This window comes from Balaenoptera borealis (genome assembly GCF_965194805.1).
Source record: "Balaenoptera borealis genome assembly, chromosome: 6".
Lineage (NCBI taxonomy): Eukaryota > Metazoa > Chordata > Mammalia > Artiodactyla > Balaenopteridae > Balaenoptera > Balaenoptera borealis.
In genome coordinates, this window is record NC_138863.1 from 10,148,926 (window position 1) to 10,171,371 (window position 22,446).

General features: G+C 40.0%; 1 protein-coding gene across 7 annotated transcripts in view; it reads left to right on the forward strand.

Moving 5' to 3' along the window:
* PID1 (phosphotyrosine interaction domain containing 1) overlaps positions 1 to 9,523 on the forward strand; it is a 242,133-nt gene extending 232,610 nt beyond the window's left edge. For all 7 annotated transcript variants that reach the window (XM_082396273.1, XM_082396274.1, XM_082396276.1 and 4 more), the window contains one exon: positions 7,361 to 9,523. In XM_082396273.1, the coding sequence (XP_082252399.1) occupies positions 7,361 to 7,837 (477 nt within the window). In that variant the 3' untranslated portion in view covers positions 7,838 to 9,523. The remainder of the gene's footprint in view (positions 1 to 7,360) is intronic.
* The last annotated feature ends 12,923 nt before the right edge of the window (positions 9,524 to 22,446 follow it).

Consider the following 22,446-nt stretch of genomic DNA (forward strand, 5'->3'; position numbering starts at 1 on the left):
AGGAATAGACTCTAAATGGGGACTTTTTTCATCCCAGTTATGCCATATGAGAGGAAAGACTTTTTTGAACCCAAGAGAAGTTTTCCGATTCGTCAAAAACATTCCCAGAGGCCCATGCATGTTCTCCTCCCTGACGCCAGACTTGCCTACGTAATGCTGAGTTCTGTAAACTCAGTCGTAAGAATCTTCTATGTAGTTGGAATGTCAGCCCCAAGAGGGCAGAGAGTTTTATCAATTTTATTCACTGATACACCTGGTTCCCAGTAGATGCTTAGTGAATGCTTATCAAATGAAAATACAGGTAAATAAATTTAATTTTCAAGCCCAAGGCTAATCAATTTCATTTTTCCCACAATAACTTCATAGATTTCACTGTACACAGTATTTATCCTTTAATATTGTCTTCATGGCTTAAAGCAGATTATACAAGTTCAAGGTCATGGTTAGCATTACTTCTGTGTTTGCATTGTGGATTGTTAGGTCATTGGCATATTGGATCCATCCCCACTCTTCAAAGTGCTTAGTGGATTCTTGCTCCTCTGTGACCAGCCAGGAAGGAGTAGATTCAAGCCTACATCATAAATCTCAGGATTTTGTCCTTTCCCTTTTCTCTGAAATGTGCAAATGGGAATTAATGTGAGAGCAGAAGAGCGTGATTCTGGTATTTGGCCTACGAGTAAGAGTGACCTTTCTTTTTCTCATCTTTTGCCTTGTAACCCAAAAGCTATTGGGATTCCCAGTTACGTTTTCTCCATCCTGTGTTTATATCATCTTATTTTATGTCAGCTGGGGAAAGGAAGTCTCCTACAGACAATGAAAGAGCAGCAAGATCTTTTATATCCCAAGAAAGGCCTCTGGAGAATCTTTGTTCTTGATGTGTCATCCTGGAGAAACCCCATAGTAAACTGAACCAAAGTCAAGGCTTCCAAAGTTAGGAAGCTGGGCTTATCCAGCCTGGAAGGTGGAAGACCCCAGGAAACCAGGTGCTTGGGTTCTTACGTGATCATCCACTCCATCTCACATCTTCATTTAGGGACCCCGGTATTACACCTTCCATCTGGCTGTCCAGTGTAAGGTAAGATGAGTCAGGGTCCTAAACAAGGGTTTTTCAGGCCAGAGTGAAATATGCACTGGCCACCAAGAGGAAGGAACGGAACGGTGCTGTCTCGGCCAGAAGGATGCATGACAGGCAACCAGGGTTTGTTTTGCATCAGATGAGAAGGGAATGGTGATTCATGAATGGAGAGCTGGCTGGGGTGTTGGAAAACTCATGGGTGGGAAGGAGAAATTCTGAGGACACTGGTCTCACCTGATCTGACGCTGTAAATGCTGCAGACACTCTGGCGGGCCCCTTGGCTCTGTGGCCTCTCTGTATTTTTACACACCATGAATATCCTCGAATACTTTCTTCAGCTGGGATTAGGCAAAGCCGATTCACACACATTACAAACGTCTGTGTCTGGGCATCAGTTTGTGCCATGGAATGACACAGAGGGAAAAACTTTTCATTTTTCTTTGCTCTGTTTGTTTATTTCTCTCTGAATGATTCATAAGCTTCTTGCCCAAAGCCTGTGTCTGCAACCATGGAAAAGATGCCAGTATTTCTTTCCAACGGGTTGTTACTCCTCCTGAAGAATCTTCTTGTCGTCTTCCAAGTCCCTTTCTCCCAGCACCTGGGGAGGTGGCATCTTGAAAAAAATTCTGTCTACCATTTTGGACACGTAGGGAACGATTTCGTGACTCTGTGTTTCTCGTCTGCTTTGCGGCTCTGGAAAACTGCAACCCCTAAGGATGAGGCTCAGAAGGGACTTATTCATGTAGAAAACATTCACTTCTTTCATATTTTCATAGACGGGCAGGATCACAGGGTTCGCATTCACAGACCCTACATTGCTGCACAGCTGTATCTGTGGTGGAAGCCCCGAGGCGGCCTTGCACACTGGTCCTGTGTTCTCACTCATAAAGAGGATGTGCCTACAGAGGGTGTGAAAGCAAGTCTCCCACATGAGGAAGGCTGGCAAGAAGGGATCTCTATATACAGTGAGAGTAAATCCCTGCAAGAGTGTTGACATAAAAGGATACATGGATAAAGCCCTGTATTTCAAGGGTTTCTATTTATTGAGACACATGTACTCTGTGGTCCCATAACCACAGACGGCATGGCTGCGTGCACAGCATAACTGAATCTTTCGTATTTTGAGATAATTAATTTTTTAAAAAAGTTTTTACTCTATGTCCCTTGAAAAGCAGAGCCATAAGGCACATTTCTATTAAATTATATATATAAAAAATTAAAGAGAAATTCACTTTTTTAAAGCCTGAATAGTTTTTTTTTTTTTTTCAGTGACTTATAGTCAACAATATGGGTGAATGCCAGACTCTAGAGAACTTAATGGGATCATTAGGATATCTGCAGGCAGGTAGTAAATAATTGACTTATTAGGGGAAAGTGCACAGAGTCAGGATTCTGGAACTCGGGCCAGTAAGGGTGATAGCAGGGCTGATTTACAGGGGTCATTCTGAGGGGAGAGTGTCTTGGTACATCATTTTATCATTTTGCATTCCATTTTCAAGGAAACTCTACTTAGAGATTTCTTTTTTATTCCATGTCTAAGGAAACTCTATTCAGATAATTATTTTCCTGTACTTCTTTAAGAAGTACCAACTTGTTAACATTATTTTCTGTATTTATGTAATCTCATGGGATTTCAGACAAAGTTATCAACTCCCCAAAGGTAACAAAACAAAATTTCATTGACTTCCCAAGGTTCACCCAGTGGTATAAGTTAGACCCTCTGACTCATGTTCTGTGTTGGCCACACCTTACAGGAACCAGAGAGCAGTTCATTACCGGGACTGTTTAGGAAGGTTTGGGCAGGGTTAGTGCATTTTTATCAGAGAAGACTCACCTAAGAGCCTTGCCAAGAGGCTGGTATTTTCAAGCAGCAGGACTGGAGCTGCCATCACGGGAGAATCGGCGGTTCTCTGGCATTTCAGATACATGTTTGCTAATTCTGTGCTTGGAGGAAGGGCATGTCTGTCCACTACAGCCTCTGTGGCCTCCACTGCAAATCCCAGTTGAGAGGAGACATAAGTCGTGGTGCTCCAGCGAACACTTGGTGTGAACGTTGGCCCTTGTCAATATCGCAGTTGAGAGGCGTCATCACATAACCTGCTCTTAGCCCGTCTCCATATGCAGGTTTAGGAATACTTTGCAAGATGAAGCTAATGGAATATTCAGGATTGGTGCTGGTAGAACTTGTTTATGTCTCTCTTTTCACAGAAAACTTTGGAAAGATGCCAGAAGTCTGCAGTTCTTTAGATTAAAATTTTTTTTCTTTGATTTTGTTGTAAATAGATTATACGTGTTTCTGAGTTTTAGAAAACAGATAATATACATATTATAAACATATAATATATAATAAATATTTGCAAAAAGTGTATAATATATATTTATATAAAACATATAAATATATAATATATTACCTTATTATTTTGTGCTCCGTTTTACCTGAAAAGTTTAGGTTTTTGAATCTTACTTTCTGCAGTTATAAAACAAGAATAAATTTTAAAGAAATGCCCAGGCATGGAAGGGAGTGTCATTTACAAAAGCACGAAACAACAGAATGCTATTCTTTCTTTGGGAGGACCCACTGCTTCTAGGGTGTTTATACAAAGCTAAAATTTCTCTTACAGTCCAAGGATGGGAAAAATGAATAAGTGGCTGAAAAGTGAAACTACAAGGAAATGACTCTCATCTAATAGGAAAGTGGTCTAGGAATTCAATACCCCAGTACTACCACCCCATCTAAGGTTCTTGTCTTTAAAATCGGGTTAGTGATAATAATATTCCATCCTGACCTACTGGGTTGTCAATGGATCTAATGCATACAAAGTGCTTTTTACCTAAAGTGTGATACAAATGTTAGTTATTACTATTCAGTGTGTGGCTTGATTTGGCTGCAGATATATATAAACAGTGATGTGAGACCTTATGCTTGGTGCGTAGTATGTTGTTTAGGTGATACTAGTGAAACTGGGCCACTAAATAAATATTACTTTCCTAGTAACTTTAGTACCAAGAGATTACATCTATGTATACATTGAACCTCAGTGTTTAAAAAAAAATTTTTATATAAGTGTCTACATATAATTAAATAGCTTTCATTGTTGTTGTATTAAACTCTTTGAGCTATAATCTCTGCTCCATTCTTCTTTCAAGCACACTTCCAAAATAAAACTTTATTTCCCTTAAAATCTTTAGTTTTTAAGTAATAAATATTTGTGAGAGGAATACATGTTTTTCTTAGTCGTCAAAATTTTACTATTATTAAGTTGTCAAAATTTTACTATTATTAAGTTGCTTTCCATTGGAGGGAACCATCAACAACTTACAATAAAGTTTTTAAAACTCATCCTTTAATTATATCATGATAGAAGCCACCGTATAATTTTTTTTAAAATTGTGTTTGTGTGTGTGTGTGTGGGTGTGTGTGTGTGTGTGAGAGAGAGAGAGAGAGAGAGATTAAAGCACATCAAAGGAGATTCCCTCCCTCTGAAGAATGTTTCTATCAAATATAACAAATATAAACATAGTTATTTCTAGTTTCTGGGGGGACAGTAAGAAAGAATACTTTTCACATCAAACGCTAAAACTAGTTTCCTCCATTTGCTTTTCCACTTCCAAAAGTAAAGATGTCATAGAAAGGAATGAGGTATTGATACATGGTACATCTTGGATGAACCTTGAAAACATTATGCTAAGTGAAAGAAGCCAGACACAAAAGGTCACATATTTTGTGATTCTAATTGTATGAACTATCCAGAATAGTAAATCCATAACGACAGAAAGCAGATTGGTGGTTGCCAGGGGCTGGAGCGAGGGGACGGTGGAGAGTAACTGCTTAATGGGGCCTGGGTCTCCTTTGGGGGTGATGAAAATACTTTGGAACTAGACAGAGCTGATAGTTGTATAGCATTTTGACTGCTAAATGCCTGAAGCATTTGACTGAAGCATACATTTTTAAATGGTTAATATTATGTGATGTGAATTTCACCTCAATTAAAAAAATAAAATTGTTAAAAGTTAATAAAGATATCATAAATACCATATACAGAAAGCACATTTTCAGTAAGTATTATAAGTCAAGAGCCTTATCTTGTGCATTTCCTAACAAAGCCATCTTTAGTATGTGACTCCAATCCAGAGTGACAAGGAGCTAACTATTCAACCAGTTGCCTTCCTGGGGAGTATAGGCACTTGCAGTGTCTGTCTGAGTATTTTCCCCCTTCAGTGTATTGCCAAGTATTGTCAGTTTCACCTCTGAATCTCCTTCCCATCTGTCCCCACTGTCCTTTCCCACCACCTCCACTCCTACGTCAGGCCACCGCCGTCTCCTGGTTGTGCTGATGCCACAACTTCCTGCCTGAGCATTCCACTGCTAGGCAGCTCTCCCCGTCCGTCTTTCTTCCTGGCATCTGTCAAGTCGTCCAAGTTCACAACCTCCATCAAATCCAGGTACCCCTTGGACTGTAGCCCCTCAGCGGCATTCCATCAAGAGCAGAGAAGACCTTAGTCCTCAGAGTACATGCAAGGCCAGCTTTCAAAGTTCAGCCTGTTTTGATCCAGCGGTCATGGACCATCTGTCTCTTCTTCATGGCTGTCTTAGGCCAAATGTGAGGTCAGGCCCAAGTGCCCCATGTGCCCAAACAGGTGAGGCCTTTCCCCAATGCAGCCCCTGCCTTCCTGCTCCTTCCTCCTCCTCACCATCTTATTCGCTGGGCTCCTATCTGGGTTTTGAAGCTCTGATGCCTTGAAATCCAATGACTCCCCTCCCAGAGGTGTTCCATGAGCACGGTGGGTGCCATCACTGGCTCTGCTAAATGCTCAGGGTACTTTGTGGTACCCTTCGCCTACCCTTTTCATGGGCTGCCTCGCATCATAGTTGTATCTGTGCATGTGCAAAGGGCTGGTGGTTTGTCCAGGACCACCCACCCGGTGAACTGAGGAGCTAGGATTTATTCACATCTTCACCTGCCTCAAAGACGGTGCTCTGAACACATATTCAGCTACTTTCTTCCCACTGATTTTGGACCTCTCCATCCTCCCTCTCCCCCATGCCCAGCTGGCACATTGCCATTGTACGTAATAGATTCCTAATAAATATTTCTAGAATGGGCAGCACTTGTGCCTCTTTACTAAGAAGTCATCTTTTTAAAGGGACTAGCCAATGAACTCTTGTATGAGAGATAACCAAAACACAAAAAGATGCAACAGGACTTAACGTCTGTGTCCTGAACTTTTTGTCTGTGGACTTTATTGTCCCACTAAACAGAAACATTGATTTAGAATCATTGTGGCTAAATGTCCTTGCTCAGTTCTCACCATTTCTCTGGACCTTTTTCTGGTCTTTTTTCCTAAAATTCATAGCACTTACATCCGTGCCTCTAATTTTGAGCCAAATTACATACTATTTTGTGTTATTTCTTAAATGATTTCTTCAGTTTTATGTGTTTCCATAATGCAGGTGCCCAGTGGTAGAGGGTCTATCCATGTTGACAAGTGAAAGAAAAACAAAAATGAGAGAATGAACATCTTTTCTTGGTATATCATAAACCAATTTTTTAAAGGACACTATCTGAATCACTTGGAATTATTTTTCTTTGCTTTACTATTGCCCGTCTAGCTATGTGATAAACCAAGGTTCTAATCTTAACCTATCTGTAGATCTTTCATTTTTTATCACTCTAACCAGATGCCCATCGGTTCAAAAATTGCTTAAACATTATCTTGGTGAGAAAACAATCATGTTTTAGGCCATAATTTAAATAGAACAGTTTTTGTGTCCTTGGCATTTGCTAGAAGCAAGTAGCTTAAGTGAAATCAGACATTTAGTGATTTGGAAAGAGAACCAGAGTGGGAGAAAAGTTTAATAAAGATTTTGTTTTTCAGATGCAACATCCTTTTGACTCCTTCTTATCATTAAATTCTGCGTGTGTTTGGTTGAAAATAAACTTCAAGTGGATTTATGGTGTCAAAGAAATGCCAGATTTGGAAAAGATCATAATCATTCATTCTAATTTGAGTTTACAAGGGAGCTGAGGGAGGGAGAGTAGTTCTCTAAAACTCGAATTTTTAAAGTTTAACCCTATTTTTAAATTTCAGTACCTTTGCCAAGGGGTCAACTTGTTAGGGAGAAAAAATATAAATTCTGATGACAGTTATTCTTTTAGGGAGCAAGAAAGATGTCTCTCCATCCTTCCAGGGTGACGCCATGATTGTTTGAGAACATCAGTGAACAACGAGAACCAAGAGCCTACTGCTGACCTCTTCCTTTTTCTTCCTCTCTTCCTTCTGCAGGTGACCTATCTGGGTAAGGTCCCCACCACAGGCATGCAGTTTTTGTCAGGCTGCACAGAAAAGCCGGTCATCGAGCTCTGGAAAAAGCACACGCTAGCCCGAGAAGACGTCTTTCCAGCCAATGCCCTCCTGGAAATCCGACCGTTCCAAGTGTGGCTCCATCACCTCGACCACAAAGGGGAGGCCACGGTGCACATGGATACCTTCCAGGTGGCCCGCATTGCCTACTGCACCGCCGACCACAACGTGAGCCCCGACATCTTCGCCTGGGTTTACAGGGAGATTAATGACGACCTGTCCTACCAGATGGACTGCCACGCTGTCGAGTGCGAGAGCAAGCTGGAGGCCAAGAAGCTGGCCCACGCCATGATGGAGGCCTTCAAGAAGACTTTCCACAGTATGAAGAGCGATGGCCGGATCCACAGGAATGGCTCCTCGGAAGAGGTGTCCCAGGAATTGGAATCCGATGACGGCTGAGTGAACTGAGGATGCTTCAGCAAAGGCAGCATTGGTCAAGGAGTTCAAGACGAGCGATGAATAAGCAATGATTCAAATTTGGGATGAAAAGACTGCCAAATTATTGGCTGGCCAAGCTTTTTAAATTCAGAAGGGCAATTCTAAATCTAAAGAAATGTATTATTAAAGTAATTACATTGAAATCTGCTGCTGCTGTGACTATGAGGAAGGTGGGAGTGTGGATGGGGAGGAAAGTTCTAGACTCTGTTCTTCTTCTTCTTCTTTTTTTGTTTTCTCATTTTCCAATGCCTCCCTGTAGGAGCTCTCCATGCCGATTTTCAGCGCTCTCAGGCAAATACACTGCAGCTGTTTATTTGATGGACCATCCCAACTTGCCTTATGAAACCCAACAAGAATGTTAGATGCCCCTGTAGGATCCCTAGTTGTGTGGGGAGGTGGTGAGTGCTGTTGCTGGCGAGGAGGCCTCTGGACTAAAGGAACACCTCGGGCTGCTCCTGAGAGCTCCTCTTCCCTGGCTGGTTTCAGATTCTCTCCTCAGTAAGCAAATCAGCACAGCCGTTACTGAGCTTTACAACTAACAACCTGATAGTTGGCAGTTAATTCACAGTTAAAGGTAATGCTTTTATTACATAAGTGTATCAAGTAGTACCCTCTTATTGTATTCACTTCATCTATCTTCTTAGAATACTTGCAGCTACTAATAGCCCCTTTCCTCCGCCTGCCCCATCCTCCCTCTCTGCCCTTCCGGCCTACACCACCATCCCTACAGAGATGCAGCCTCACCCTACACTGCAGGACACCAAAAGGGAAGAAAATAACCAAGCAGATGAAAGAAACAATCAAACAGAGTGGGAGTTTCAAACTACCACCACCACCACAGATAGTTTGGAAAAAGGGAATGAGTTATCAGCGACTGAACAAGCTCCATGTGGGCTGTCCTTTCTTCAACCCCGATTTATGGTAACTTATTTAGTTGATGGTCCTTTCTGATGAACCTTTCATGGCAAGCTTCAAATCTGAGTTGGTATCACTAAGGAATCTTTGACCCATCACTCAACACTACACTTGAGTAGGAAACAAATGATATAAACCAGACTTATCTAGAGAACCTATGTCCATTCTAAAGGGAAATCTGACCTTCTTATCTTCCAATTGGATTGATCTCTTAGGGTCAGAGTTGCCAGTTTGTGTGGTATTTCTAATGAGAAATTCTCACTAAGAGAGCCTGAGTTTTCTCAGTTTGATGGATCTTTAAATATCATAAACACAGAGAGTCAATATTGAATGACATTCAAAGTATTGGTTAAAATCCATGCATTTAAGGCCGAGAGTAGATGACTAGTTTTCCAGGAACTGCTCCTTTCTGAAAGTCTGTTTTGAATCCTGGGAATAATTTTAGGGGCACTAGGACACCTTACAGAAGCCTTAAATGAGAGTTTATTGAATCCAGAGAGCAGTGGTGTTGGCGTTTTGGTCTGTGTATCTGTGTGTCCATGTATGCGTTTGTGTGTGTGTACGTGTGCCCCCGAGTGTGGGTCCAGTCTTAAGGCATGTAGAATAAGCATGGAGTCATATTGAGGGGAATGCACCTCTTGGAGATATGCTTGCTGCTTCACAACAAATGTAAACTACTCTTTAGCATAAATGCATTCATTCTTTAATAAAAAATATGTTTGCATTAATAAAGCTGAGGAGTTTCATATTTTATATGTCGTTCCTTTTTTAAGTAAAGAAAACCTGAAGGACAAAATAGATCAGATTGACTAAATAGGGAATTCTCTCTAAAAATATGTTAAAACTTGGTCATCAATAACCCATTCCTTGACGGTGTGAAAAAAAAATCTTGTTTTATCTTCTAATGCTCTATTTATATGTAAAAATGACTGCCCCTTCATTGAGATGGTAACATGTCAATAACTGAAAGAGTTATTTAGTGTGATGGGCTTATTTCAGAGGTGAGTCTTCTGGAATATTTTACAAATGATGGCTATTTATAAAATCTCATGTGCTTCTTGGGAGAACCTGCACTGAAATCGGGGAAGGTAAACACAGAATAAGTCCTTCTGACAGAACTGGTTAAAAATGTCTCCTTCGAGCCATGATTTCTCAGAACAGCCCCATTAATCAAGCAAGGCAGGTGGCCATGGAGCCTGTATGTCTTGAGCAATGCTCTTCATGGAACCGGTACCAAATATAAAGGCTTCAAAAGTGACAATACGGGTGCCTGCTAAAGAGAGGAACTCAGAGAAGAATTACTGCCTCACTCCTCCGATGAAAATGGCATTTTCTTTCAAGTTGAACTCTTCTTATTTTCAGGTTCACTCCACTGTCCTTGAATATGCTTTGAAGAGGGGGAGAAAGAAAAGAAAGAATCCAGCCAGCATGTATTTCCAAACAATGCCACTTTCTTCTCTCAGCAAAATTTGGATTGCAAGTGCACATATGGTTATTTATTGCAGAAAGCATTTGCTGGTATTTTTTTCAGGGTACTAAGTGTGACATGCTAAGTAGTCGACTCTGATAATATTGGCAATAGCTTTTGCTTAGTGACTAGTAAGCAATTTAGAGATAAATACACGAATTCATTATTTTTTTAAACTCTTTGTTTCCTCTCTTTTTATACTCTACTTTCTAGACTGGTGAGCACAAAGCACTTTTGTGTACTTCAACTCATAAGCCCCTCAGATGGCTACTGAAGGTAGATATGGCATTTACTTTAGATATGAGGAAACTGAGGGTCAGAGACGTTGTATAACTTGGCTAAGGTAGCACAGCTCAGATGTGTTTGACGGGGACGAAAACCCTCTGATTTCTGATCCAGGGCTGTTGCTCTAATTTGGATATTTTATTTCCATTCCTCTTAAAACCCTCTAGCTTATCTTAAATTAGCATCCTAAGCCACTAGTAATAAATATCCTTTGCTATTCATTTTTGAAGTCATTTTTTATAGCAAGAGAAAAAGTTTTAAAAGCAAACAAAGGCCCAAGAAATTTTATTTGAGCACAAATAACATAATATGAGATTTCGCTTAAGTATTTTATTGGCTGTGGTCGATGGACAAAATACTCTCTTTACCCCTAAAACCAAGATGCATGTTTTGTTTTGATTTTCTCAGGACATGTTAAAACTTTGAATCAAATCCTTCTATCACAGGATTCTATAGCAGCCTGTAATTTCCCTTCATGTCCTCCACTGAAGTTTTCAATTACATATTTATTTTTATAATTATGTAAATATTTTTTAAGCCTCTGGGGGTGGAAGTGTCTTTAAGATGAGGATTTTTTTTCCTTTTTGTTCACGTTTTATCCTCAGCTTCCATCACAGGACCGGTCACCTAGGGGGAACTCAGTAAGTTTCTCTTAGCAGAATGGAGGGAGGGAGAGACAGATGGAAGGAAAAGTTACTATGCGAGGCTTTGATTTGCAAGTTCTAGCACAAAATCCTGGAATCCTGGACGGAACCCTAGAGACTCTCTTGCCCACTTTCTTCAAAAGTGAGCAAGTGGCTTTTTACTGAAGGAAAACATCATTCCTTACCTAATTCCAGAACGAGTTTGTGGCTGCTTATAGATAGGAGAAGAATGTTCGAAGTGAGCTGTATGATTGAAACAGAACAAACGTTATCCCAGGGAAGTAGACAGGTAATGTATTTTAAGGCAGCTGCATTTAGTAGATTATGGAATTTTTGTCATACATTTGCTTTGTTTATTTCTGCTGCTGAAAGAGAAGAGAGAGAGAGTGATGGGGGAGGGTGTTTTAATTTTCTGACAGTATGAAGCAGATGAATTTCACTTTTTTCCCCGAATTTATACATTAGAAAATACTTTTTTCATTGTCCTCTCTATCTGTTTTTTTTTTTCCACTTTGACTTTCCTCCTTCCCTCCCTCCTTTCCTACCTTAACTATTTAATTATATACATCATAACATCCCAGACTTTCTCTGATTTTAGCAGGGAAGAGCATATATGCTCTGAATCTGAGATCACGTTTTGGTTCATGGTCCATTGATGCAAAATTTGACAAGATTGTCGAACCCTGCAGATGATCCTAAATTGCTCTTATTTATTATTTTTTTTCCAGTCAGATGGAACATGATGACAATTTAATTCTTCATAGCTTACTATTTCTTAGGCATTCCTAAAGTGGGCTATCTTCTCATCTCCTCGATATAACCTAGACTAAACAGCAGTGAAGGGAAAGAATCCCCTAATTGTCATATTCTTATTGATATTCAAGAAACTTTCCTATTAGCTGCCGAGATTGGGCTTTTGGAGTAATTTTATGGGATGCATTGTTCAACTTAAGAACTTTGGCTGCTCTTTCTGAAGAGGTGCCAGCTGATAATAGTCACCAGAAAAGAACTATGTTTGTTGCATAAACCCAAGCTTAGAGAGAAAAACAACTGATGGGTAAAGCAAGTTGCTAAGAGGAAGAAAAAATCTAAACCATCTTATTTTGGATATTTACAAATAAACTATATTTGTTGAAAATGAATCTAAGACGTGGTCTTGTACATTTGAGCAAAGCTGGCATTCGCAGAGACATTTGGGGAACTGTTTCTTATGGAATGTCCTAGTAAGATTAGCTTGGGTTTTGCTTATGCACCGAAAGTTAGGCATTCAAACGAAATCTGAATAGTTTTTTGCTTAGGAAACTTAATGACTTTCACTTAAAAACATTCTCAAGTTCCTACTTTTCAATAGCTTGGCTTAGAGGCTGCATCTAGAAGGTGCTGATGTATTATGAAAGTGGAATTACTGAAGCATTACATGTATTTTCAACTCCTTCATAGAAATTCCCAATAATGGTCCATACTTTCATATCTATAACTTCATTTAACAACTATTTTCTTAATAAAAATGGTTTTATCCCTTTATCTAAGCATACATATTAGACCAAGGTTGAGTCATTTGAAAACATAATCAGATTTGTGAAATAAAACATGACACTACATGGAACCTGCTTGGTTTCAAACCTGTCATTACGTGGCCTGATTACCATTTCAAAACGTTCTTTGTCCTTGAGGGGGAAGACTTAAGAGAAACATTTAAAGAAACACCTACTTGCAAGGAAGAGCCAAGAGTTGACTCCATTCCAGGGTCACTTTTTAATGTAAACTTGGGATCAACTAAGACCAAGGCTCATCACAGGTCTGAGCATAATGGTTCTGATACCAATTTTGCACAGGAAAAAAATCTAATAATAAATGTTATTATGTTCATAATTGGATTAACTTCTTGTAGATGCTATTATGGTTATAAAAACATTTTAATTTGGGAGCTTAGGATGGAATTAGACCTTTAATTCAGTCTTTTGCCAAATTATCTATTGCCTTTCTCTATTTTAATTATCTTTCCTAGCTTTTCCTAGGATTTAGAACCACACTTTTAGAAATTAGTACAGTAAAACCTCATTAATTTAGCTGGAACTATTTAAGAGTTTGTGTTTTTGGACTTGAAAAGCTAAAGTTTTATGCTTATTTTTAATAAGCAAATAAATAGGATGAATTACTGTTGTTGTTGGAAGTGTTTACCTATTGAGGAAAACACTGCTTCTGCATATTCAAATAGCAATTTACTGGACATAGTGTAATTTCAGCACAAGTAGAAGCAGGTCCAGCTGAAAGTGAGACTTTGATTGCTGGTTTCAAGCTATTCTTTTCTATTTATTAGAGTGGGTTCTCCACAAAGCAACAGACGGTTAATGCAATTGTAGGATTCAGAGCCCTTGAAAGTAATAAAATGCTTCTTCTTTAAAAATATGCATTATTTACATATATCTTTACCTTCAATTAATATAAATGTTTGGTCTTAACCATGACCCACCCCCCCCAAAAAAAAAACCTGAAGTGACTAACTCTTCTTGTTTCTCATAGAAACATCACTATTAAAATCAATGAAATTGAAGTTATTTTCTGATCATCAAGATTTAATCATTTTCTCTTTGTCACTAGGTTTTTTTTCTCCCTTAAATTATCAATATGCTAAATCTTTGTGAATCACCCTAAGAAGCTCAGTAACTCATCAAGCTCATATAAAAAGTCAGTTATTACCAATTATGTTTAGTGCTTTGGTTTATATTCGAAGTTTAACATTGAATACTTTTTCAGACCAAGGAATATGTGTATGACTTGCAGTGATCCACCACCAAACTACCTGATCATCATGTTTGCTCCATCTGTGTGGTGTATGAGATTCTGAGGGTGAGAGCACACAGAATGGAGCTTGTGATAGAGAGGACCAGGGGGCAGCACTGGAAACCAGACTGTGTTCCCCTAGCAGAGCGTGTTCCTTGGCACCAGGAGAGATGTCATTTCAGAGCGAGAGGTACCTTTTTACAATCCATCAGCCAAGAAAGGTGCCTTTGTGTAATTATTTTCTCAGAAGGTAGATGATTTTTCTATCAGGGTAGAAACTTTTCTCATAGTTCACTTTAAAATAGCAGCCATGAGTTTTACCCATATCTTGGTTCTTAAATGTATTTTCTTTACAGGCACATGAAATATCAAACGCTGGACACGTACACCACACGTGTCACAAACCAAAAGAGGACACATAAGGACCATCAGCGACCTGAGGGACCATCAATAACTCTTAAGATCACATTTTAGAGAAGACCATCTAATCTAAAGTTGCCTAACCTTTAGACTCAGAATTAAAACAATTGTGAACTTTCAGTCATCACATTCTAAGTGCCATTGTATGAAAAATTGTGTTTTAAAGAATCAAAAGCGTTGCTTCCTGAGATCCATTTCTTTATTACTCTTGGAGGAAAGGTGTGATGCATTCCACACATTAGGAAGCCTCAGAAAATGGAAAAAGAAAAAGAAAACATTCTGGGGGAAACCAAGGAAGCTAGAAAGCCCTGGAACCTGAAGGTAAAACCTGGCATCACTCTCGTCCTGAGGTGGACCTTATTTCTTCTGTTATCCTGCCCTTGACACAAGCTTTTCCCATGACAGGAAGTGTCATGGCGAGAGTGGGTAATGTCAAAGAACAGCAGCTCCTGAAGAAGAGAGGAGAGAGCCCTGCATCACCCACAATTTGGTCTCAGACCAGCTCTGTGTCCTCAGATCACTTTGTCTTCTGTCTGCCAGGTGCCTCCTGAGAACACTATGTCCCTCAAAGGCCATGCTAACAGGAAGCTCTCTGGATTACTCTTATTTCTGGGCAAGGAGAAAGAATCAGCTTGTTATCTGAACACAGAAACTCCAGCCCCACCACCCTTCATGGCCTCCAGAGCGCCTATTGTTCTAAAAGTCAAATTTGATAATGCCAGAACTTTACTTAAAATCTTTCCATGGCCTCCTCATTGTCTGCAAGATAAACAAATTAATGTACCCCCTCCCTCCTTCCCTTCCTGTGCGCCTTCCTTAATTTTACAGGTTAGTATGATCAACAAGCTCCTTCAAGAGCAAGCTGGCTCTCACTTGCTAGTCCAGGCGCAGGTTTAAGCCCTTGTTCTGTGTTGCCCTGGGCAAAGAACTTAATCTTTCAAGGCCTCAGTTTCCTCATCTGTAAAATGAGAATAATAGGCACCTAACTCATGGAGCTGCAATGAGCATTAAACTAGTCAATATGTGTGGAACAACACTGCACTGGCGTCCTGTGAGTGTTCAGTTAATGCCACTATTTGGGGGTTCTCATTTTTGCCTCTTACTCCTTCACATAGACCTGCTGGATGGCCTAAAGGGTTCTTTGCAATTCTCCCAGAGGACCAGACCCTGGTCGTTGGCATGCCCTGCTGCCCTCTTTGCTGAGTCTGCTCCTTCCTGCAGGCTCCTACAGAGTTGTAAAGACACCTGCACAGCTGCTTTGACACAAGGCTACTACTTGCTTCTAAGTTTACTCCACCCCTGATCTCTGAGCTTCTAGAGCAATGCTGTCCTATAGATCTATCCTGACAACGACATATGTAATTTAAAACGTTTTAATAGTCAAATTAACAAACTGAAAAGAAACAGGAGAAATTAGTTTTAATAATATACTTTAACCCAAATATCTAAAATATTATCATTTCAACACATAATTAATACAAAATGCATTAATGAGATATTTCACATTCTTGTAGAAAACTCTTTGGTTTCCAGTATATATTTTACACTCTATAGCACATCAAGTGCTCAATAACCACGCCTGACTGGTGCTGCTGTTTGAGACCACATAGTCTAAGAGGGTGAGAACTACGGCCCAATGCCTTCTGCATCCAGAGAGCTCATCTCAGTGGCTGACGCATAAAGGGACTTGTAAATACTGGTTTCATTTATAAAACAGTGGACATGCACAACTCCATTAGGTATGTAAGTGTAATTGTTTGTTAGGACAGTTGTAACAAAGTACCACAAACTGGGTGGTTTAAACAACTATGGCCTCACAGTTCTGGAAGTTAGAAGGCTGATGTCAAGGTGTCAGCAAGGTTGGTTCCTTCTGAGGCTGGGAGGAAAAATCTGTTCCATGCCTCTCCTCTAACTTCTGGTTGTTTGCTGGCAATCTTTGGCCTTCCTTGGCTATTGCTCCATCACTTTGCTCTGTGTCTTCATGTTCACGTGGCTTTCTTCCTTTGTGTGTATGTGTGTGTGTATCTACCTGTCTGTCTCCAAATGTCCCCCTTTAATCAGGACACCAGTCATATTGGATTAGGGCTTCATTTTAACTAATTACATCTGCAATGACCCTATTTCCAAATAAGGTCACATTCTGAGATACTGGGGATGAGGATTTCAACATACGAATTTGGGGGGGGGGGCACAATTCAACCCATAACAATAAAGCAGGTAATAACATCGAATCGTGCTTCAGGGCTCATGGCTCAGAGGAGCAGAGCAGGGCTTGACCTCGGAGTAGAGTAGACCTAGCTCTACTCCAAATTCAACACCTTTCCTCCTCCTGCCCCTGTGCTCTTTGTCTAGGCTTGGTTTCTCTTGGCCAGCCAGAGTTGTGGTTGGGTTATCCAGGCCAGAGCAGACAGTTCTTTGAAGTATATTTTCATTTAAATGTTTTGAATTTCCTTGTGAAATAAAATTAACATGGTTCTTTAATACACATGCATTTCAAGGAGATGAAATTCCCCGGTAGTTGTCCTTTTCCATCTTCCATTTCTCTATTTTAAGTGTTGCCTTTTATTGCATTGGTGTCTGGTAATCATTGGTTTTGGTTGTCTGCTGAGGGAAATGAGGTTGTGAGAGAAAAGCAGTTTGAGAACCAAAAAATAAGAAAATTTAAAACAGGCAGGATGGCCCTTTCTGGGTGTGACAACATTAGCCAACTCTTAAAGCCAAGTTTTCCAGACCAACCATGGTCTAAGCCAATGCCCTCATGGAGCCCCTTGTGTTTCTCATTGGGAATTGGTGTTTTCCAGACATCTCAGTATGATCCAACTAAAATCCCCACTTCCCAAAAAAGGAAGCCTTTGAAGGCCAGATTTTGGGATCTGCCAATAACTCAGGGATTGTGGTACATTTCTGTGTCTGCAGCTCCATATGACTCGTTGTGCCTCACTTTTTCTTGTAAGTGTGTGCTCTGTGCCACACTGAAGAATCAGATTCTTTGTCTTCATTGTAGAGGAAGATCTTTTTTCTCCACAATGGGCTACCTTTAGAGGACTTGGGAAACTTTTTCTTTCTCCTTTCCTCTGCAAAATTAATGAGCCTTGCAATTCTTTTCAACTTAATAGTTTTAGTAGTGCTAAAGTTTCTATTTGTTTTTAGGCAAATCCATCTGACACTGTAATATAGCTAGTCTCAGTTGGTGGCTGTCTTTGGTGGCTGTCTTAGGAAATACTTAAGCATTAGGACCTGGGATATGAAGTAATATATTCTAGGCTTTCCTTTTTAGGCTAAGAATATCCTAGGAAAGGAAAATACAGGAACGCACATTTGTAGGTTCTTCCTGAACACGCTGCTGGAGTAAGAGTCAGGTGCCAGATGGTTATTAGCAAGTTATTTCCTTCAGGCTCAACAGTGTCCACTGGTAGCTCCATGAACTCTACCAAGAGCTGAGTGTGGAGTTTAAAGAGAGAAGAGCATTTTGAAGGAACTCAACTAATGTCTTATACTTTTGAGCATATACAAGGTGCAAGGCACTTTGCATCATTTCATTTAATTCTCACAGAACCCCCCGTGGTCAGGATTATTATTCCCTTATTATGGACAAAGAGTTGATTTTGAAAATGCTTCAGGAAGTTGGCCGAAGCCCACAATTACTAGGAAGCAGACTTGGGACTGAGCTCAGGGTGCTCAACCCCAAACCTAGGAGATACCTACATGCTCCAAGCAAACTCCCAAGTCACTTCCACCTGCCACAGTCCAACCACTTGGACTTTGGGTCTCCCAGATTGAGTCCCAAGCTTTTCCAACAGATCCAAGAGCCTTGTGCTAACACCTGAGAACCCAGTGGCTCTGTCTGTGAAGCTGTTGATGCTCCAGCCACTAGTGACCTCTCATGGCCTCACTTTCAACACTTGTGCCACCAGCAAGCCTCCAAGATGGCTTGTCACCAATACGGCCCCTTTTCACAAAACAAAAATGCTTAACTTGCCCTGCACAATTCTGATAATTCTTTTTGATCCCTTCCCTGGCACCCAAATGTATTTTCTTGGTCCAATCAGAAAATACACTTCAGTCCTACTCTCCTTCTATGCACATCAGGAATCTGAACCCTGAGCCTGAATCACGTGAGATTTAAATGAGATCAAAAGAGAAGTGAACATCTATTGAGTGCTTACCATGTATCAGGTTTTAACCTTTTTTACTGTTATTTTCTAAAGCTATGCCTCACAAAACCCATATGCAGAGGGAACTATGATTATTCTTATTTTATAGTTGAGGGAAGTTAAGTTTAGAGAGATATTTGCTAAATGTCACCATTCTAGGGAGGTGGTCTGACTCCTGAGTCTGCATGTCTTTTCCAGCTTCTCAAGTGAGTAAAGACCCTTAGCTCAGGGCTTGGCACAGGGCATCTTCCATTCAGGTAAGTCACAAGGATATTTCTGTAGCCTGGCTTTCTCCTCCTGCACTTCTATCAGGCCAGCACCTTTCGTCCTGGTAAAGTAAATTACACCTTGGAGCCGACTTCAAAGGCTTTATTTCTCAAGGATGGAAGATTGAGAAGAAAGATCTTCCAAATGTTTTGGGCACATTTACATATTACCTATTTTAATACCATGTGGTGTTAAAGTTTTTTGAGACCTAGAGAGATGAAATGATTTCTCCCATTTTTACTCATAGCTAGACTGACAATTCTTTGTACAGATGGCATCTTCCCGATTCTTTGTACAAAGGGCATCTTCCATAACATGGCAAAGATTATCTCTAAATTGTTGGTGCTATAGGTATCTATAACACACCATTCTTTTCATTTTTCCTTAAAATGTTTCATTTCTCATCCAAGAAGTTCAATAGGGGAAATGCAAAATCCATTATGAATTAAGGACTCTAGTGTCTAGTGTTATTATCCAAATAAATAGACTATACAGAAAAAAATAATACTGAAACTGTACTGAGCATAGTTGGATCTTAACAACTCATTATTATAAATGTGTCATTTCATGCACTGCCATTTAGTCAAACATACCATTTACTCCAATGAATCTTGAATGATAGAACACTAATATTCATGACTTCATTAAATATGGAGACCACTGTATCATAATTACTGTTCAATTTTTAAAACCATACAATTTGGGGGGAGTTCCCTGGTGGTCCAGTGGTCAGGACTTGGTGCTTTCATTGCTGGGGCCTGGGTTCGATCCTTGGTTGGGGAACTAAGGTCCCGCAAGCGATGAGGTGAGGCTGGGGGAAAAGAAAAACATACAATTTTCAGGACCTATTGTGTCGATCTGTCATCAGCATTTTTGCACAAATCAATCTGAGATGGCCCTCCTGTTCTGTAGTATTATCTCTTCTTCATCATTATCTTTGATTTCCCAATTTTAAAAGAGAATGCTGATAATTACAACCAGATTGTTATTTCCAAGGGAGATCCCACGACTCTGGCTTTATTCAGTGGCTTTCTCTTCTGTAACTTCATTTCATAATCTAAGAAAATATGTTTATAACAGAGAAGAAAGGAAGTCATAGTCTCAATACATCATCGTATTAAGAGCAAATTTCTCATGTTGATGTGATTTGGAAATGATTGTTCCTTCCAAAATTTTCCTCTTGTTTGCTAATAAGCATGTATTGCCTTTCATATACATATATAAATATATATTCATATACATATATATTTCATACCTAGGTATATTCACATATATAATATGTATGTATAATCATATTCACATATGATTCATTTAAGAATTATTTCTGTTGCTCTTTAATTCTTTGATTTTAAGGAAAAAAAATACAAACACAATATTGGTTTCCCTTATGAAAATTCTTCCCGGAAGACACAATATGGTGTGAGATATTTCACTAACAGAAGGTAATACACAAGTCATTTCTACTAGAAAATATGCCATCTGGAATAAAACAATTTGTGGAAATGCGTGTCAGTACGATTGTGTTATCCTAGGTTAATGATGATGGTAACTGCATCATCAAAGTAGATGTTTAGTAGGAAATGGAAGAGAATTTGGAAAGAACTGTCATGGATAACCTTTGGTTAAGTTTTCTGGAAAGTGCTTCATGCATTTCAAAGTAAGAGAGACTGAACCAAGACCATGTGGCTGCTCGCATGTGCTAGATAAGATGCAGGGAGAGGAGTAGAGGGAGACTTGGGTATTACTGTAACTGAGAAAACTGTTTCATAGGGTTATCCTTAAATAAACCCACAATGAGCTGACTCACAGCCCTCTGGGCCTCAGTCTCCTGGTTGTCCTCTAGTTCCTCATATACCCACACCGATGGCCTTTGCAATGTTGTTCACACTGCCTGGAGCAGTGCCGCTACCTGACCACAGTCCCCTAGTCTTAAACCTGTCACCTATGACACAGAGAATACTTCCTTAGCCTTTGAAGGAATGGTCAAAAGTCCCACACTGTACTCTACTTGCGTAGCACCATGTGTATTTTCTTCCTAGCACTTATCATGGTGGTAATTGTGCTTTCATTGGCATGACTCTACAAATAATGGCTGTCTATTCCCCTAAGAATTGTAAATTCCCTAAGTGCCTACTGCAATGCTTGCCTCTTAGATGGGTCCCATAAATACTTTCTGAATGAATTAATGACTTGGTGTTAGAGTATGATGACTGTGGCCTTGGACCACCTTGCTGAGGTTCACCGCGAGTTTCACTAAGCAGCCGAGGCTTGGCTGGTGGGGCATCAGGCTTTGCTGTCTGCATTCAAGCATGGTCAGTGACGGTGGAATAAAGATTTCATCTGTTTAAACTATCTGGGCTGTGTGGGGATCAAAGTCTGGGGATCAGAACGACTGATTCCTTACTCAACAGAGTCAAAATAACTTCAAAGAGATTTCTTCACGGGAAAGATTGGGCAAGAGTACAGGGGAGGGTCAAAGCCTGGTTGAAGCTCTGTTTCTACCAAATTGCAAATATTTCCAGTTTAGTCATAGGCATGTGCCCAAAGCGAACAGTAATGACTGGAATTACAAGTTGTGAGAATAATGAAAGGTCTTGAAGATGGTTTACTGCTTTTTTCTTAGATGGGGATCTAGAGAAGTCCAGTGACTTGCCCACAATCCCTGGGCCAGTGATGGGGTCAGGGCTGGAATCCAGCATTCTTTCCATCAGGCTAGACTCCTGCTTCTTATGATAGCAAGTCTGCTGCTTATATGCCTAGGGCCACTCACTCATATGGGCAGCTTGCCCTGCCACCTAGAAGAAGAGAGGGTGACCTAGGCAAGCAAGTAACCTTTTGGGATCTCAGGCTTTGGTTTCCCACAATTAAAATAATGGGCCATGCTAGATAATGTCTAAAGTAGCTTTGAACTGCAGATCATTTGTTATTCTACACCAACCCTCTGCCCTTCCCAAACTGTGATTCCTTGGACATGATTTCTAAACCCCAGCCCTGTACTACAGAGTATAATATGGAAGTTCGACATTAACCATAAGTAGTATTGCATTAGTTATTAAACATATTGTAAGTGCTAGACACAGTTCTGTGTAACACATAGCAACTAATTTAATCCCCACTGTGACCTTATGGGAAACACTAACATTTATTTACTCCCATTCTACAAAAGAGGAAACCGACACCCAGAAAACTTACATGTCATCACAAAGGTCTCACAGATCCTAAGTGGCAGGGCTAAGATTCGAACCCAGGCAGTCTGGCTCCAGAGTTCATGCTGACTTGGTTTAGAGACAAATGTACAAAATGGATATCACTTTTCATATTTATTTGTTTATATACCACTCTTTTCCCAAAATGTTTTCAAGTATCTTACAGAGGTACACACTATACCACATACAAATATATATGAATAAAAAAGGGAAAATGAAAATTGATGAATAAGTTCAATGCCAAAAATCTTTTGAACACTTGACTAAATGTGGGCTTAATACTTAGCTTCTAGGTGCCCTAGTGGTGAATGTGAAGAAGAAGAAGAAGAAGGAGAACAAGGAGAAGGAGAAGGAGAAGGAAGGAGAAGGAGAAGGAAGGAGAAGGAGAAGGAAAGAGAAGGAGAAGGAGAAGGAAGGAGAAGGAGAA